We start from the raw sequence: 13,191 nt of genomic DNA, 5'->3' as shown, positions 1-13,191 counted from the left end.
CTGATGAGCAGGTGGAGAGGATGATGGCAGCCTTGCTCAGACTTCAAACCACCAAAGTATAAAGCTGTGCTCTTGCCCTCTGGACAGCAGTGTTTTCTGTGAATGCTGGTTTCTGAAGGAATTCATTAAGTAAGTTTAATTGATAGACTAAATGATGTTTAACATTACACTGCATGAGGTTTGGAGGCAGGGTCGGAGTTGCTGTGGTCAGGTGGAAGGGGCGATGCCGGCTTTGTCCGTAAATGACCCGCAACAACCCACTCCTTTGCCCCTGTGCGGAGCCATGGCCGGTGCTGGTGAAGCCACTGGGTGCTGAGAGCTGCCCTGGCCATGCCCAGGCGCTGTGCTGTCTCCTGTCGCTGGATACATTTGTGCTCTGCTCTTGTGTCGGCACCCGGCAGTGCTTGTAGAATGACCAATGTTAGGTGGTATCGTAGCTGAGCTGCTGTTAGAGGGGCTGATATTAGCTGATGCCTAAGCAGGTGGCCTGTAGGGGTTATTAATATTTACTGTTGTTATTTGCTAGTGGCGGTTATAAAAGTTGCATGATTGCACAGTAGATGCCAGGCTCTGTAAGCATGTGTTTCTGCCATGGTTATCCTTCTCCTTCCTCACCATCCCCACTGCCCCATGTCAAAATTTCTCCCTGTGCACTAGTCCCAATTCAGAGCAGTCCTTCTGCTGCAGATCAGAGCAGGACCTGCTGCTTGGGGGCAGGCTGTGCCTAACCGGCAGAGCTTGAGCTGCAGTTTATTCCTGTCAACCTAAAAGCATGGCCGCCTTGCTGCGTGGGTTCTCCGTAGGCAGCCAAATACGGGAAGGTGTTCCCACAACTTTTCCCTTGTGTAGGAGTGTTTTTAACACATCAGAGCAGAGTCCTGGTAGGAGTAAATGATGAGGAGCAAGCAAAAAGAATAAACTTTTTTTAAGCAATTTCATAAGCAGCGTCAACAGGACAGTCTGTATTGCAGCTGTGCCCTCTCTGCTGAAATCTTGGTAGTGTGAGGGTGTTTGCAAACAAGTGGTGCTCACTGTCCTGTCTTTCACTCATGAGTGTGAGGCTTCGTGCCCAGGTGGGACCCTCTGGTAGGGGTTGGGGGCTCTTGGTGCAGTGGGCTCCTGCGTGGAGCTGGGGATACTCGCTGGAGGCATGAGTGTGCTTTCCTAGTGGCAGGACACCAGGAGGAACAGAGCTGCTGAGAGCATCCGGAACGTGGCAGAAGCGGATGCAACATCAGACCTTGAACAAAGCTGTGTGGAGCCTGTGCCAGCCCGGTGTGGTGGCTCTGTACCTGGAGAAGTCTGTTCCTGCCCGGTTTGTCCTGGGAGAATCGAGGACAAAAAAAGTGGGGCTCCACTGGGAGCATTGCACGGGTCCCTGAAGGAAGCTCCTCATTATGTTTGGTTTTGCCATTCAGGGCTCTTCTCCTGCTTTACCTAAGGTGTTAGGTTTGTTATTTTATTCTGGTTTTACTATTAATTTTTATTCAGATCCAGTTCTTTGATAAGTCAAGTGTATTCAGATCTCTTCCAGGATCTTTGTAGTTTTAATATTGGCTTTAATGAAGAGGAAATTTCACTCCTGCCTCCTTTTGGAAATGTTGCTGATCAGGGCCTGTCTGTGACAGGAGGGAGCTCAGACAGACGCACAGAGCAGGAGGTCCCTGGTGCGTCCCGAGTGCCTGTGGATCAGCTGTGCAGAGTCACAGCAGCTTACCTGGGCACTGCATCTGGGACAACTGCAATTAATTTCTAGGCCTTGTCTAGGGGAAGAAAAAAGCATGAAAAGAAGATGAAGATGGCTTTTAAGGGGGGAAAGGTGGTATCGGAGACTCACAAGTCCTGTTCTTAGTGAAGGCAATGGGGAACGCTCACATTGTGCAAGACTTGGTAGTTCATTGTGGTTCTTGCAGCGTCTTGCCCATCAGCTTGCATCTTCCTTCTGGATCCTCCACATTAAAATGTGCTGCAGGTAACTATCTCCAGGTAGACATGTTTGGAAGGACAGGACCTGTGCTCTGTCTTATGAGAACCACTGGGGTTTTAAGATGGGCAAGTTGTCTTCTCATGGCTCCTGTTTCCAGAGGAAATCCAAGAAATCCTGTGCTTCATGCCAGAAGCCATGGTGCAATGTCCAAGTACTGTCAGAGCAGGGAGAGCTGAGGCAGATCTTCAGGATTGAGACCTGCTAAGCAGACACATGGTCATCTGGGCCTGTGTCCACCAAAACATGAGTATTTCCAGGCTGGCTTTTCTTAGCTTGGTTTGTACTTAACAGGAGCCTTTGTGTCTCTGTGCCTCTGGGAAGAAGAGAGGATGATCGTATTTGCAGGTTGGTCCTGCTCATCTGTTTTGAAAGCAGCGGGTTGTGCAGACCTGACTGTAAGGAATGGGGAAGGGCAGAGTGTCCTGTGGCCTCCTACTAATTCTCCGTTTGTCCACCACCTGTTTCATCTCTTAGGCACAGGCTGAATTTCAGATTAAAATCTCCTATTTTTCCTGCTGGTGTAGCTGCACAGTCATCGGAGGAGGAGGGACTGCCGTCCACAGGACGTTCCCAAGGCATCTGACTGACACTGCTCTGCTCTTCAGTAGCAAGTCAGCAAAAATGGGTGCTTTTTACAAACCTAGGGACCCTATTGCTCAGAGGAAGAAACTGTCAGGTCAGCTAAATTTCCTTCTCTTTCTCCGTTGCGTTGCACATCACTTGGCACGTCATGCTGGTCTCAGCCATAGATGCCAGCATCACTAAAATGACGTTGTGTTTGAACAGGGATTGTGACACTGATTGTAGTATTTGTCCTGAGTGCATCTCTTCAATCAGGCATCCCAATTTACACGTCTATCTTTAAAACAGTTTCCTTAACTGTTATTGCCCATCAAACTTTGGCTTTAGCCTAAGAGGCTGTAAGTGCTTGGAGGTCTTCATGTCACTGGTTCAGCTGAAGGGTGCTTGGGCTGTGTTCCTTGATGTCTTTCATCGTTTGATTGTTCTCCAGTGCTGCCCTATGCTCAGCAAGGGGACCTCTGTGAATTATTTGTGCTCATAAACACACAAAGTGCTGTTGGTAATTTCGTTACCACTGGCCATCTTAACAAAAGGTGGCTGGACAGATACCCTGCCTGAACTAGTAAATTTGGAGACAATTTTGCAAGGCTTATAATTCCCATGCTGCTCCCTTGACCCCTAGATGAGAACAAGGATTAGTTTATTGCTACTGCTTCCAGTTGGCTGTAAAACCAGAGCCTAGTGAGGGGGCTGGGTCGCTCTCCGGGATGTCTGTGTGCTCTCCTAGAGCAGCGGATCAGAATTCAGATGAGGCTTCAGATGGATTTATTGGAGTGGCACAGTATATGCAGCGTGGGCTTTGTGTTACAACGTGAAAGAGTGGTGTGTTTCCAGCAGCAGAAGGCATTAATGAAATATGTTCCTCTTACTGACTTGCTTTGAACTGTCACCTATGACTATGGCAGCCACATTCATGGGGCTGTGTAGCATTTACTGATGCGCAGCTAGTAAAATCAGTAAAAATGTCCCTGCTAATAGAGAACATAATGGCAATGCTATTGTTTCTGCTGCCGCTGGTGCAGATGGGGTTTTCTGGAGCCGCGGAGCAGAACCTCCCTGCGCTGCGAAGCCAAGAACATCACCTGTTCTGACGGGAGGACTGCTGCCGAGAATGGAGGCTTCTTTGAGTGTGACCCTTTGTTTTTTCCCTAGTACCTGGTTTTCTTTGACAAAAAAGGATTATTGGGGGAAAAAAAACCAAACCACCCCACTCTGCACAAGGGGAGTGTGTGGTCCTCCTGTAGTGGTTCTGGTGCTGATGGGCTGCAGCTGTGCGTGGGTGCTGCTGGATCCCAAAATGATGTCCTTAAATCAGAGCAAACACTCCCCATGCAGGTGGAGTCATGGTTACCACCCTTTCTGCTTTGCAAATTGCAAGGGTTGTTTCCAAAAGTGCATTGTATCCACATAACATGCGGTTTGGAAATCCTCTCATACCCTCTGCGTGTGTCTGTCTTGTAACGAGATGTCAGCGTGCGCAGGCTTCTTTCCAGGAGCTTCAAATCCCCATGTTTCATATGTTAGCTCCTCCTGCCTACCTGGGACCTAAGCAAACTGCTAATTGTTGTGCAGATACCATCTTCCAGGCAGGCATGAGGTAGGCTTTAAAGAGGCTGCACTGTCATTTGCTACCAGCCTTCTTGGTACACGTGAGCTCTATTTTTATGGGAGTGCGCATTTTCTTTCAGCCGCTGCTTTGTTGAATTTCTTTTTCTTCTTTTCTCTTTTTATTTCCAGGCTTTCAGGTAAAGTTTTAGGGATACATCTATTTTTCATTATCCCAGTTTTGCCACTTGTTTTATAACTAAAAAAAAAAAAAAAACCCCAAACAAACAAAAAAACCTGTTTCCTGTGTAAAAAGCAGCAGTTTGTTCCGAGATGAGTTGAGGGGCGAAGTGTGTGTCATGGTCAGTCTGAGATTGAGGTCCTGACTGTGGCATCGGCCAGAAGGGCATGTAGATCTGGGAGCAGATGGAGTTTGAGCCCATGAATTCTGCTCTGGGTTTTCCAGCTCAGGAACCTGGGTGTTGGTTGTAGCCTGGGTGCACTTGGCAGTGCCCCAGGAGAGAGGTGGAGGCTTTGGCCACAGGTTGTCTTTGCCTGTCTTCTGAAAATGGAGAGCCTTTCTTCTACTCTGGTTGTAGTTTAATAAGGGCTTGTGAGTCCTTGAGAGAGTTCTTTGACCCTTTAGAAAAGAGGAGGACATCAAAGGAGGATATCGAGCACCAGGTCAGAAACACAAGGTGGTACTTTTGTGCACAGTGTGAATTAAGCAGTGGAACTCGTTGCTGACGGATGCTGTGGATGTCAGAAGTCCAGATCCACGCCAAAAGCAATTAATGGGAAAACAAAAATCTGGTTGAGCTGGATTTGAGCTCCCAGATACAGGCTGCTGTTCAGGAAGACCCTGAGTCAGGATTTTTTGGAAGATGTAGAAGTGCATCAGATGTATTACTATTTGTGATCCCTGCTCTGCTGCTTTTTCCTAGATATCCACCATGGACCAGCATGATGTGGTCTTTTCCTTTTATTTTCTTTTTTTGGCCAAAGCAAAAACCAAGCAGGAAGAGGAAGAAGTAACATAATGGTGCAGGGAGACAAGATAGCAGTAAAGGGGTGGAAGGAGAGGACTCCACTTCCTCCATGTCTCCAAAGTTTTTTTGGGGGAGAGGTCTTTTGGTGGCAGGAGTTGGTGTTGGGTGCACCTGTGAGCATATTTTCTGCTTTGTGGAATAGAAGATGGTTGCTTCAAGGAAGGAAAAATATCTGCGATGTGATGTGCTGTCCTGATGGACAACAGAGACAGAAAGAAAGATGTTTAGGACTGCATGTATGGGACAAAATTCTTTAAAACCTGGATAGGAGTAGGAGCAGACTTGATGGAGGGATGAGTAATGAAGGAGTGTTTGAACGGAACTAATCAGCCCCATCTTCTTTCAAAAGACCTCATTTAGTTTAATTTAGCAGCATGTAAATTTAGAGCCAATCAAAGGAAATACTTCTTCAGCCTGTGTGCTGGCAGGCTGCTCTGTTCCCTACCCCAGCATGAGAAGCAGTGAGCTGAATGCTCTAGGTAGATTTAAAGCCTCATGTTGTGAGGCAGTGGGGGCACGCATGTGTGTGAGCATGGTTACACACGTAGCGGTGAGGGTACGAGCTCTGTACGAGGGTGACTGGCGGCCACAAGAGCAGGACCCTTCTCCCCCCCCCCCCCCCAGTTCAGTAGGTGGTTTGTGGTTAGTCAGGGTGACTGTATGCCATTGGACTGCTTTGTGGTCCACTGCAAGCGTGGGCAGAGCCGGCTCCTGGGCTCACAGTCCAGGTGAGCATCACTCCGCAGCCTTGCGCTGTAGGAACCACCAAGTAAACCTTGTTGACCTCTGCAAAATGTTGTTTTCCTCAAGCAAAGCCTACATATGGATTTAGATAAACTCCTGATCCTTTGACAGCTGGTAGTTTTGTTTAATTTGAATGAACGCAGCTACTTCTGTGCTTAAAATGAGGCACAAGCATAAAAAGCCTTCTCAGGATTGCAGTGATTTTTAGTTTTCCCTGTCGTCATCCATGGCATTAACACAGTGATTTTAAACAAGACTTACAGGTCTCTTCAGTCTCTTCATATTTTCCAGGAGACACATAAGCCCCTGCGGGGTCAATATAAGCTACATTGTTGTTACCTGTCATAAACTCCATTAGCAGTAAAATTGGCACCTCTTGCTATCAGCTGCCCCTGATGAGACTTGTGCACTAACACCTCGAAGTGTTCTGCATCCTGCGGTGTTGCACCCCTGAACCTGTGCTGTGTTGCAAAATGTCACGTGAAGAATGCTGAAACCTGTAAAAACATGTAGTAAAATATTGTTGGTTTTGTCTTCCTTTGTATTTTAGGCTGGTGGCAATGTCTCACTGGGCCAGTATCCTCTCCACTGCTGCCAAAGTCAACCTGCTGGTCTTGGTGGTTTCTGCGGTGTTTTCCTGGTCAAGCCTAAGTGACAGAGTTCCTGTAAGTGTCAGCTGCTCCGGCTGAGAGCTGTGCTCGCGAAGGGCTGTCCGGCTGCCAGAGTCCCTGGTGGGGTGACAGCCTTACCTGATCCCTCTGTAGTACCAAGTAGGGTGTTGCAGCCGTTGGTGAATCACCTTTTCTCGACAGTGGGTCTTCAATAACAACATTTCAGAAGGGCTTCTTTCTTAAGACTGCCTCACCCCAGGAAATCAAGAATATGCTCAATCCAGAGGGTTTGCAACAGGAACAGCGCAACTCAGGCAGTTCTCTTGTTTGCTAGGTGTCACTTTTTCTATTTGGAGTTGTCACACGTTCCCCCTGTGGCAAGAGGCAAAGCTAATTATGCGGGCTAGTGGCAAGAATAGGGGAAGAGGTGGCCTCGATTAGGTTCCTAGCTGTGCCTCTGTTGAGTCACCGCAAGTGAGTCAAGCTTAGAAGAGCATCCTCTCAGATCCTTGCGTCCCATGTGCATGGATTTTGCTGCTTGCAGTGTTATTTCGAAGCCGCAGTTGAGGTGAGTGGACGCTGTCTGCCCCTTTGCACTTGTACAAGTGTGCAAAACTCCTCCAGTTTGGATTCTGCTGCTGAGCCCCAGGTGCCAGGCCCTGCTAGATGAGCAGATCTGGAAAGCTTCCTTGAGGAAGCTTGAGCAGTAGAGTGGTGTTTTTTTAGTTTAATTAATGCTGTGGCTTAAAACAGTGGGTCCCCTAGCAACACTGGCGTAGGGGATGACTGGACCCCCGTATCCCTGGAGACTCACTCCTGCCTTTGCATTGCAGCTTACTGGTCTGTTGGCTGTCTGATGCAGCTGTTTGGGGGCTGTACTATTACCCAGAGCAAATACAAGGGACAGATTACAGTATAAGCACTGTAGGCCAGTGCCTCAGGCCCACCTGGAGTCATGTCATGATGAGATAATTTGGCTTTATTTCAGGGATGGAGGGGAGGAGGCTGGAGATAGAGCACAGTCATCCCAGCTGGAGAACAAGCACTGGGACAGCCACCCAGTGATACGTGCCTAAATTGGTAGGCAGCCTGACTGAGGTTCAGACAGGATTAATGCAATGGGTGGTTAACTCTCCCATCACCTTTTTCTGCACTCCCCCTGCAACAGCTCCATGGTGGTTATGTCCCTCCTTTATTGCAAACAGACTGCAGATTGTCTCAAACCCTCCCTGCTGAGGCTTTTCAGCTTATTGCAGTTGATTTCAGACTGATAAAGCAAGAAAGTTTTTTGCCTTTAAGGAAATTTCCATTGTTCTTTAGAAAACATCTTTCTTTCTACTATTTTAATTATGAAAACAAACTGAAAAGAATCCTACCTAATTTCTGCGTAAATGAAGAATCTCTTGTATGTTGTTGCCTGTTTTTGCCAGAAATGCTAATGAAAATGGGGTATTGCAAAGCAATTGCGGGCCAAGCAGTGGCAGTAACATTTAAATGATCCAAGTCACATCCTTTTACCCTTACCAAACACTCAGACAATGGCACTTCTCTTGAGCAGAGCCAGTAAACGTCAGCCATCTCCATTATGTGTTTTAACAGATACAACACTCGGAGGCCTGTTGGTAAATTTACAATGGCCTGTATCGTTAAGTCCCTCTTGGATAATAATATAGCAGCGTAAATAAGCTAAGTAGTAACTGCTCTGACTCATTTATTTTAGTCCTGTTGAGTCTTGGCTCAGAAAATGTTAACATTGATTTTCATCAGTAGAACCTGGCTTTTTACATTTATGATTGTTACTGAGCTTTAACCATTTGTCATAATTTTAACAATTTCAAGCCTCTGATGCACTAGGTGAAAGGAGGCGTTAAACTCTGTTTTCCAGTGCATTTCCGAAATTTCAATCCCTTTTGACAAATAAAATAAAAACATACTATAGGTTTGTCAACCATCTTCATGTGTTACCACTGTTGTTGCTAATTGTACGTGTTTTGTCCAGGCTGACATTTCTCTTGCTCAGAAATACTCGCCTCGGCTGGATAATGGATATTTATATGCAAAGCACCCAGATTCTGCCAGAAAATATGCACACATTTTTTCCAAGAAGTGGAAAAAGTGAAGGCAGAACATGGCCTAAAATTTCCAGTTAACCTCTTAACTGACTTCTTTTTTTTCCCTGTGAAAACGTTCTAAGGATTAATATCAAAACACTTCATGAAGTGAGCTGTAACTCTTATTCTAATTGCCAACAATTAGGAATAATCTTTCCCTGTAGGCTGGTTATTTGAAATTATTCAGTGGTGTCATCCTTGGCAATATCAGAAGCTGATAATACTCCCTGCAACAGAAATTGAGCTGTTTGGACGATTAGCCTGGACCAGCTTATTTGTTCCTGTGAAAACCAGAATAGCAAAGACTTGCTTCCCAAGCAGTTCATAGCATGGTGTGAGATAGTACGAGGTCGTTACTTACTATGCACTCTCAATAATTGTATCCGTTGCAGTTTGACATGACTCCCACCAGCTCCCTAGAGAGATTTTCCAGTGAACAGTGAGGTTTCCCTCGCAGCAAGGATTTTTTTTTCCTGCTTTTCATCCTCATTTTTTCCTTTGCGCAATATCGTACCACTCGTGCTAGCTGATCTACCACACCTCTGCCATTCTTGTGCTGCACTTACAACGTAGGTGGTGATTAAATTGCTGCCTCGTTGTTTTAAAAGACTTGGAGGACACCAGGAACGGGTAAAGAAAAGGATACTCACATTTTTATTGTGTGGGCAATTTGGTGTGTTTTCCCTGTGTTCTATTTTGGAAATAACTGCACTATTTTAGCTGAAATCTTCTCCAAGCCTGAAATCAGTGCATTTAAGGAAAAAAAAAAAAACAAACCCACAAAAAAACAAAAAACCCCCAACACTTGAGGCATTCAACTCGTGTGGAAAATTTCAGCTGAAAAAGTTAAAAGTTTGACATATTTTTAGGCAAGGGAAAACAGGGTCTTACAACGTTACACAACCCTAATAATAGCCAGGGCTCCTGGCTCTGAGTGTAGTATAGGTGAGGCTCTGCAAAAGCTTGTTTTAAACCTTCAGCCTGCACTGGAATAGGAAATAAGCTGTGTTGCTTTGTTCAGCACAAATGTCACGCTAGTTATGCATGTTTAACCTTTAATATACTTTAAATCTAAATTTAACCATGTGGAAAGAATCTCGGATGTCAAAAAAAAAAAATCTGCTGGCGAGGGAAAAAATTTTGTATTCTCAGCTGGCACTAAATTACCCAGATGCAATTGCTAATGAGCTGAATCTCTTCTATCCAAAAGGAGTTTGCCCTTACAAAAATAGAAGAGAGCGACATAAAAGATGACAGTGGGAAAGAGCCAATAACAGAAGATGATGCTGATCCTGAAGACCTGGAAGTGTTTTACCCCACACATCAGTGGCAAACCATCCGTCCAGGTAACGTGCTGATGACTAATTATAGCATCCCTCTGAAACCCCACCTGACAGCACCAACAGGAGCCTTGCAGAAGCTCAAAATACCTGTTTGTTCCCATGACAATATATTCTTTTTCTGGTGTTCAGACAAAGAGGCACGGACCCAATGACCCAATACAGGGATAGGAGACTGTCACCGAACTGGCTGGCAATGGGAGTGGTTGCCAAAGTGCTTTCAGTTCACTGGAGCAGGCCAAGTGGGCTGCCAGTCACATTGCAGGTGGCGATGTGTCTCTGTCCCTAGCTCAGAAGCCCTTTCTCTCTTTGTACGCTTATCAGGGGACAGATTTTATAGCATTTGTTGGCACATGATATCCCAGCTCTGCTGTGCTCCAGTGTGGGCTGATGAAATGCTGCTCAGTGGCGATCTGATTGAGGATCGTTAACGTAACACTACCCAGCTTTTTAACAATGGGTTTTCTGTTCCTTGGCTGTTTGAAATCTAGCTTTTATTCCTATCTGTACATCCCCCAACAAAACTCTTCCCTTTTTTTGGCGGTTGGTATCTTTTTATTACACACGTATGGTGAGAAAACACCAACTGAGCAGGCTGGCTTTGCTGCAAAACCCTGTGCACTGGGAAGGGCTCTGGAGAGGATAAGCCCATTTAAACACACACACAGATGCATGTGTGCACACACATTTCAGCAATTAGGATGATCGGTAAGCCTGCCTCTGGGGTCTTGGACAAGGTATTTAATCCACTTGTGCTTTGGTGTCCTCATGTATATGCAGGTGTAATACCTTCCCACCTCAGAAGGGTGAACTAAGTAGTAATTAATTTTTATAAAGTGCTCTGAATTTAAAAGAGCTTTATCCTGTGCTCAGTATTATCATTGAATGAATAAATATGTGATCCATTCGTCTTGAAATTTCTGCCAAATATAGAAGAATGACTTTTCCAAATGTAAATCTTTGTATAACATAAATGTCTAGTAAAAGCCCCTGAATTTCACAAAGCTGCAGTGTATACTTATATTCCATTTTTATACTATTATGTATGGAAGGCATGTGGTGTCCCTGCTTAGTATTCAGACTGGCAGATCCCCACCACCCTTGTTGAAGCAGAATATGTATATGCTTGCAGTCATTATGAACGTCGTTGCCGGTTTTGTTCAGAAGCACCTTCTCCATTGCTCAGGTGTCTTGTTCTGCTTTATTTTTGTAGCAATGCCACGTTGGGCATGTGCAGTGAAGGGCTTGTGGAAGTGGAGAGCTTGTCAGCATTCACAGAGAAGAATTTCAGTTACTCTTGTAAAAGACTTAAATGGTGACCTGCCTCATTGTGTGGTCGCTGTGGATCCTCATTTCAGGTGTGCGTGCAGATTTGGGTAGAAACATGACGGAAAGGAGTCTTCCTTGGTCTCCCCCTGCCAGCCTGGGTTTTTGTATCCTGTGGGTTTCTCTGAAGCAAAATCCTGTGCGTGGACTGTGACTTGACTTGCACTTCTAGCATGTGTATTACCCAAAGCAAGGCTGGGGAACCTGCTGCCTTCACAAGCCCATGCCTCTGGCCTTGAGAGTTTCCCCATTGCTAGCGCAGGGGAAGGGGGAGTGGGAGTGCTGGGGAGGGAGTTGACCCGCAGGACGAGGGAAGCAGCCAGCGTGGCTGCATGAGGAATGTGCCTTTCGGTCCTTTGGCAGAGGTGCAAGCGTTGGCAGCGTGTCTAAGCCAGTGGTTCTGCATCTTCCAGTGTTTCTGATGTGATTTCACTTGCTTGTAGCCAAGCAGAGTCCTGGCTGGGCTGGCTGGTGTGTGCTCAGCACAGGCCAAAGTGAACTGCAGCACAATGCTCAGAAGTTTGCTTTCTGCTGCCTTCCTCTTCAGGATGCCCCCACCCCATCTTCCATTGTATCCCTGCAGCAAACGGGGCCAGTCTGTCCTGGGGAAGCAAATGTTTTGATTTAAAATCTGGATCTTCAATTTTGAATAATAGAAGGGAGTGTTTTCCCCCGTCACACTCCTGTTTCATCTTGTTCGTGTTCTGAGCTCAGCACAGGATTTTTTATGCTTCTGTCCAGTCCTGCAGTTGCTCATGTTTTATACATGTATTTCCAGTTTTACTCTGCTGTTTTTCTAGTTCCCTGTTACTAATTGCATCAAACCACACTTCCGCCAAGACTGCAGCAGTGTCATCAACCTGTAACCTGTCAAATCCCTCCACCTAATTCAATTGTTATTGTATATGTAGTGCTGCTTGTGTGGTTGTTCCCTCGCTGCCTACAGTGTGAGCTGGATTTTGATCAAGTGCTTTCTTGCACTTTGAGCATGCTTCAAGCTGCTGGAGGTAGCTGGATGCAAACAGAGAGAGACAGTTACCCTAAGATCTCTGCCGCCTGTAATATGGAAGGAAGGAGATCAGTTGTCTCTTCTGCCAGCCAGCCGGGAAGCTGATGGACTGTAGAAAGGTTGGTGAAACTTCTCAAAGTCCTTTAACGCTTTGTTAGGCATTTGCTTCTTTTGCATTTGGCACTAAATAATGCACTGGGCACAGCTGGGTTAGATGGGAAGGGTATGTGCACCTTAGAAGTCCTCCCAGCACCTCCATTATTTTACTTTTTTTGGTATCATCTGAGGAAATGATGAAGACATCTGCAGGGCTTTTTGCTCTGTTCTTGGTTGGTGTCCATAGGAACTTGCAGGCTACTTGGGTTTTAAAAAGTGGGATTGCACTGAATGGATGTTCACGCCCATGGTCAGATCACTTCTCATGGTCAGGTGTCTGTTCCTCCACAGACACATAATTTTTTTGAAGTTGTGCTTCCTCTGATGTCTTTGTCCTTTCTGAATGCACTTTTACCAGGTCATAGTACCCTTGTGAGTTGGAAGTTCTCTGGAGAAACATAGCAGAGGTGACTTGCTTTTGTTACTGCTTACGTTAAGCTCTTCCAAGTGTGTGGAGGTGAGTCTGTCAGCAGACAGAAACACCCCACTGCTTTTCAAGGTGATCTTTGCCTGTTGGTTATGGCAACCAAATAGTGATTCCTTAGTCTTCAGGATGCCAGAGATAAATGGAAGGATTGGATGGCATTGATGGTCTTCTCTGTCAAATTGACAGTTTTCTTCGGGGTTCTGTATATAAAAGCATTTCTTCCACATCTGTAAGTGACCTTCAAATCTGCCATGCAACATTCTAGAGCACATGAATGCTTCATTTCCCAGGAATTACCTCCTTT

At 45.9% G+C, this 13,191-nt stretch overlaps 1 protein-coding gene across 7 annotated transcripts in view; it reads left to right on the top strand.

Moving 5' to 3' along the window:
* The window catches only part of SIL1 (SIL1 nucleotide exchange factor), a 103,134-nt gene that overhangs the window by 18,296 nt on the left and 71,647 nt on the right, over positions 1 to 13,191 (top strand). For 5 of the 7 annotated variants that reach the window (XM_075510073.1, XM_075510068.1, XM_075510070.1 and 2 more), the window contains 2 exons: positions 6,458 to 6,572; positions 9,840 to 9,975. In XM_075510073.1, coding sequence (XP_075366188.1) covers positions 6,468 to 6,572; positions 9,840 to 9,975 — 241 coding nt within the window. In that variant the 5' untranslated portion in view covers positions 6,458 to 6,467. Of the gene's footprint in view, positions 1 to 2,644; positions 2,664 to 6,457; positions 6,573 to 9,839; positions 9,976 to 11,266; positions 11,328 to 13,191 lie in introns of those variants that run through there. The other 2 variants (XM_075510071.1, XM_075510074.1) reach the window with 2 other exon arrangements.

Source organism: Mycteria americana, chromosome 8, assembly GCF_035582795.1.
Source record: "Mycteria americana isolate JAX WOST 10 ecotype Jacksonville Zoo and Gardens chromosome 8, USCA_MyAme_1.0, whole genome shotgun sequence".
Taxonomy (NCBI): Eukaryota; Metazoa; Chordata; class Aves; order Ciconiiformes; family Ciconiidae; genus Mycteria; species Mycteria americana.
The sequence above is the reverse complement of the archived record's forward strand: the minus strand, read 5'-3'. Positions and strand labels throughout refer to the sequence as shown.